Raw genomic sequence first — 6,000 nt, forward strand, 5'->3', positions numbered from 1 at the left:
GGTGAATAAATTTTCAGAAACCACAATAACAGTAGGAGCCAAAGCATATGATCGCTTCATAGAGCTCTGATTGGCCCCAGGTGACCAAGTCAGGTCTGATTTGTTCGTTCATCAGATCTTTGAAAGTGTTTCGGTGGATAGGTACTTACTGTCGTCCTGTGTGACACAAAATATGGTATATAAACGTACTCCGCAAGAGCGAAATTTTCCCGGTGTGCGGTAGTGATGCACAGTATACAACACTTATGTTTCTTTCGATTTGCTGGCTCCACCAAGAAATGACAAATTGCAAGCGTACATTTTGAAAATCTTGGCAAAACTGCAGGTTTCAAGTACGAACACATGAAGTGGACTCTCACAGATACGTACATTTTGCCTATTCGTGAACTAATGCAAACATTTCGGTGGAGTCCCGGCTTAGGCCTCCCCCACATTAGGCGTGCGCGATCCTCGGGCGTGTGAGTAGCGCGGGTGTCGCGAGCACGCTGCATAAACGTCGCGTCTTGCTGCCCTGCGGCATTTACCTACAGCGCGCTCGCGGCGCGCACTCGCCGCTCTCCTTGACGTTTAACTGCTAAGGCGTTTAGCGGGCGGCGGGGATAGCGGGCGAAGGGGTAAGAACGCAACTCGAGCGCCGCGTGCTCGCCGCGAGCGCGTCGCTTGCACTCTTCACACATGCCGCAGGGCAGCAAAACGCGACGTTCATGCAGCGTGCTCGCGACGCCCGCGCTACTCACACGCCCGAGGATCGCGCACGCCTAATGTGGGGTCAGCCTTACCATAGTGACTAAGTGCACAGAAAATCCCCGTCATAGGTACAAGTGTTTCTCCCCAGTAGTGAAACTATCCTACCCTATGCGCCTGCTGATGATGATGACTCATTTTATCATCCATCCAGCTATTCCCCAACTATGTTGGTGTTGGCTTCCAGTCACCGAATCTGTTTGAGTACCAATATTTTGCTTGGAGCGACTACCTATCTACCTATCTTCAATCCAGTCAACTACACAAGCCGATATCCACGGTAAGACTGACAGACTTTCTGGCTTCTGATTAGTCGCAGCAGCTGCAGAAAATGTACAAATGACAGCTTTGTCAGACTCAAAGCATATAGACATAGATTATAACTGATTCCTGTGAAAATTACTTACGCACCATACGTAATAATTTTCCAAATTGGCTGACTAGATCCAGAGATATTCACAACGTCACAAACTTTACTTCTTTTGTTTAGATAAATGGTCACATCCACAACACAACCTTGATCAATGAATCTATGCGACTGCTAAGTGCTAATCCTAATTATACTGTCATGTGAAAGAATGCACCTACGGGATAAGTAGTATTTTGACTATTCTATATTGCCCACGCAGACGAAGTTGCGGGCAACAGCTAGTTAGATAATAATACGGAAGCCTTCGTGAGCGAATCCGACTCGCACTTGGCCGGTTTTTACTATCCTTGTGTATCAGTTTTATTTTTATGATTAGTAAATTAAATTGAGTAATTTGCATGATTTCGTCATCTAAAAATAAACGACCTAGATAAAAATGTAAAAATGTAATGATAATAGCGATTTTGGCGCCTGATTACTTAAACATCTTGGGCCTTACTACAAAAACTTTAAACCCTGTCTTACACTTGTCTAATAAAATTTTGGCTGCAAAATGAACCATATGTCAACGTCATAATTTGTCATTTTTTTAGACAAGGCATAAACTGACGTTTAAAAGTTTTTGTGGTAAGACGGTATCCGTCTTACCACAAAAACTATACTATACTACTACTACTATACTATAACTACTATACTACTACTACTATACTATACTATAACTATACTACCCATATTTACAACTATTTATTTACACTGTGATTTATTTACACTATTAAAGTTTTTGTGGTAAGACGGTATCCGTCTTACCACAAAAACTTTTAAACGTCAGTTTATGCCTTGTCTAAAAAAATGTCAAATTATGACGTTGACATATGGTTCATTTTGCAGCCAAAATTTTATTAGACAAGTGTAAAACAGGGTTTAAAGTTTTTGTAGTAAGGCCCATACCGTCTTACCACAAAAACTTTTAAACGTCAGTTTATGCCTTGTCTAAAAAAATGTCAAATTATGACGTTGACATATGGTTGTAGTAAGGCCCAAAACTTTAAACCCTGTTTTACACTTGTCTAATAAAATTTTGGCTGCAAAATGAACCATATGTCAACGTCATAATTTGTCATTTTTTTAGACAAGGCATAAACTGACGTTTAAAAGTTTTTGTGGTAAGACCATTAGTGTGGAAATGTCTCAATTAGGAGATCTTTAGATACCGAACTATCATTCGTAAAGTCCATTGTTAAAAAAATGCAGGAACATAAATGTAACATGCAACGTTAGTTTTTTCCAGAGTGCTGATATTTCGTAGTATTTTAACATAGTAACGTTTGTGTGCGCAGTGCTACAACGGGCGCGATCTACCAACCGTTAACGAGTCCCCTAGCGGGAACGGGCACTGGGGCCGAGCGTGGCGGCTACGCATCCACGACCCCTCCGACTCCGTCGACTCCCCTCGCAGCATCTCCAACTCCAGTCTTCGCGAGGTTGACGACGAGCTCACCGGCGAGGAGCTGGCCACCTACATGTACCACGTGAACTGTAACATCGGCGGACTCACCTGAGACACGTCCGTGTAAGCGACAGTGACCACGCCACGCTCTCCCGAGCAGAACTACAGTGACGGTAGTACGGCCTAACAGTGTGATCTATTTTATAGACGTTTTTAAGCGATTTTAAAATTGTATATAATCCATTGTTGTCCATTGTTAGTAACGGCTTTGTTAATATTTCAAGGTTAACGTGCACTCGAACGTCCATTTTGATGTTAAGTGCTAATCTGTGTTAGGTGGAAAGATGATGGGAAAATAACGAAAATATGTGTCCTTGAGAATTTATGTAATGGATGGAGTAGCCATTACAGCTTACTCTTGGATATGTGCCGTGGTTATGGGTTAATACCTACCTATAGATTTACAAAATCCCTGAGACTTGCCCACTGTGTCATAAAGCTGTAATCTTTGGCACGCACTGCCCATTATTCATCCAAGAATCTATTAATTACGTTAGGGTGACACTTTACCTTAAATAATAGTTAGCCGCATAAATCTACAGTCAATATCCAAAGGTTGGACATTGTTTTCACGTAAAATCATTGTTAATACTCACGTATATGTAAAGTATCGATCAAAACTGTCAGTGATATATACAAAGCGTTTTTATTTAATTTTTCGAACAAAGTTATGTATGGACTATAAATTAAATGTCTGCATAGATAGGTGTATAAATAAGTAACTTTAGACTATAATACTCTACTGATAGTTTTAAGTTACGGTGGTTGTAAAAAGTATGTGCTAAGCACAATATACCTAATAAAAAAAACGATGAGTGTGAAGTGAGCAGTTGATTGAAATTGGTGTTTAGTTGAGAAAGTACTCCAATAAATTTTGTTTGTGTTGAGCTAAGGAAAGTGAGAATTCCGAATGTTAAATGTACCGTTGTTTCCCGCCCAAACCTGTAAGGGTCGAGATATACATCACGGAGCTATCAAGGACGTTCAGAGCAACTTTATTCATGTTCGTGACAGCTGTATCACGATATACATACCTATGTATGTCTCTGATTTAGTTCGGCGAGTGTGAGCTGACCGGCATATAATTAATGAGACACTAGTGTCCATACTTGATGAGACTGTAATCGACGGAGAGTATATTGAAAACATTTTTTTTTAATTCTGTGTAAATATAATTGTATATCTTATGTCTCTACTTCCTTAAGAGATAAAAATGCATTAAACATTGTCAATCGGGTGGAACAACAGTAGGTATACATTAAAATAATTTGCCGTAAATGTATAAAAAAACAGACTGCAAATAAGGTATACTTATGTCAATAAAAAGAAAAGCGTTTAGGTAGAGACTAAAATAGTGTGAAAAGCGAAGTGATGTTTTTATTTTTGACAATATTTTGAAAAGCGACTTTGTGTACGATGAGTTGCCTTTTTATACATTTATTTTTTATTGGATTTTGTACTAGTATGTGGCGATAGTTATAAAATAAAAAAATAAAAGGCTTTGGCTGTGTATTTCGTTAGATATTAAAGGTAGTGAAAAGAGTGTAAAACTGATTGTAAATTATGCTACGATGTTATTCCATTATGTTTGGTCAAATGTGATTTTTTATCGAATGAAATTGTGATACATCTGTAATGCAATTACGGGGTAAACTTCATAAAAGATTTTTCTTTCTTCTTTAGATATTTATATAAATTATATTCCAAAGACTGCATTACCCCTTCGAAAGAATTTCATAAAGTAATATGATTTATTTGTTATATTCTTCTATGTTTTTGTTCAGTTATGTTAATTTTTCGTAGTTCCATTTCAGGTGTTTCATCGTACGCATGTCACATTAATGTGTTATAGTAATTAATATCATTGTTAAAGGTAGGTAAATAAATTGTTGTTGTAAAATATCATAACGAGTGATCTATTTTGATTATTGTAATGTCAATGAATTAAAAGGAATTTGCCCCAACATGACATTTGTATTTTATTTCCTATCTCTAGTCTATACTAATATTATAAAGAGGAAAACTTTGTTTGTTTGTTTGGTTGTAATGGATAAACTCAAAACTACTGGACTGATTTTAAATATTCTTTCACCATTAGAAAGCTATATTATCTGCGAGTAACATAGGCTATATTTTATCCCGGTGTGGGCAGTAGCTCCCACGGGACGCGGGTGAAACCGCGGGAAAACGGCTAGTCATTAATATATTTACTTATTCTTAATTTTAAATAAATATCTTTCTACGTAACCAGTCAAACATAAAACCAAATCGATGGAGTTATTGTGCTACTAAATAAACATGGTTTATTCAAATCAGTGGAGATGGCAGAAAAACATTGCATCCTTTAAGAAAAGTGGCAGTATTTTAAATGGATTTTTTCTTCATCACATTCATTGCATCTAATATGTTTTCAGTTTTATGAGCACCATTAGCATTTCATCTCAACTGAGCTCGTACAGACAGACGTCAATCTTAGCTTTAATATAATGTTTAACGAGGCGCTATATGTCACCTGCTTGTAAAACCGACAGCTCCTTGATTAACTGTGAAAACGTTCTGAAGAGCCATCATAACTTCTACATAGTTATTAACGACGCAAAACTACATATAATATAACATTGTGGAAAATTACAAGAGGTTCATTAATTAAATATCTAAGGTATAGCAAACATTCTTTGTCCTGCGTTTACCTACATCCCAAATGTTATGTCCATACTCATGAGTAATTTCATATCTCTAAATGTGTACCTTCTTTGTGCAACTCATGGATACGGAGGTAAGTACCAATGTCCGAGAAAAATATCTACGAGCACAATAAGTATATTTCAATCGCGACCTAATCCTCCAATCTTGGGCGCTATAATAACTTGAGCGCGGACGGCACAGCTTATATCTAAGCACGTAAGTAACTGTTATACGAAAGTATGTACGTAAACATCCAAACAACGAGCCATGTAAAGAACAATCTACGACATTTAACTACGAGCTATAGAAAATACTTAAGTGCATATATGTCTCTTATCTACAAATTGTTTCGCATCCAAATGTACTGCATTCTTTTAGCAGACCGTGACGAGAAAGATAACAACTATACGCAAGTAGTGAATTCTAGTGAAATTGTTGTTTACTATCTACATATTTTAGTGACTTGATGTCCGCTATATCGTCTTGGCGGCGCATTTATTAAGTGAATGCGCGAGGGGGGCTTGCACGTATATTGTATGTATCAACAAATAAGTTACAAGTGCCTACACAGTTGTTTATCTTTAAATTGGATATACAGTTGTCCGTTTATACTACACGCCTAATTCTAGATCTGATATACAAGTATTCTTGGACTTTCTTATTAGACAATTCTAAATAGCAGACTGGAGCTTGT

The 6,000-nt window shown here is 37.6% G+C and overlaps 1 protein-coding gene across 7 annotated transcripts in view; it reads left to right on the plus strand.

Moving 5' to 3' along the window:
• The window catches only part of LOC110371637 (pyrokinin-1 receptor), an 87,914-nt gene extending 83,324 nt beyond the window's left edge, over window positions 1-4,590 (plus strand). For all 7 annotated transcript variants that reach the window (XM_064037566.1, XM_064037571.1, XM_064037568.1 and 4 more), the window contains exon 6: window positions 2,452-4,590. In XM_064037566.1, coding sequence (XP_063893636.1) covers window positions 2,452-2,673 — 222 coding nt within the window. In that variant the 3' untranslated portion in view covers window positions 2,674-4,590. The remainder of the gene's footprint in view (window positions 1-2,451) is intronic.
• Window positions 4,591-6,000: the final 1,410 nt, after the last annotated feature.

Source organism: Helicoverpa armigera, chromosome 13, assembly GCF_030705265.1.
Source record: "Helicoverpa armigera isolate CAAS_96S chromosome 13, ASM3070526v1, whole genome shotgun sequence".
Lineage (NCBI taxonomy): Eukaryota > Metazoa > Arthropoda > Insecta > Lepidoptera > Noctuidae > Helicoverpa > Helicoverpa armigera.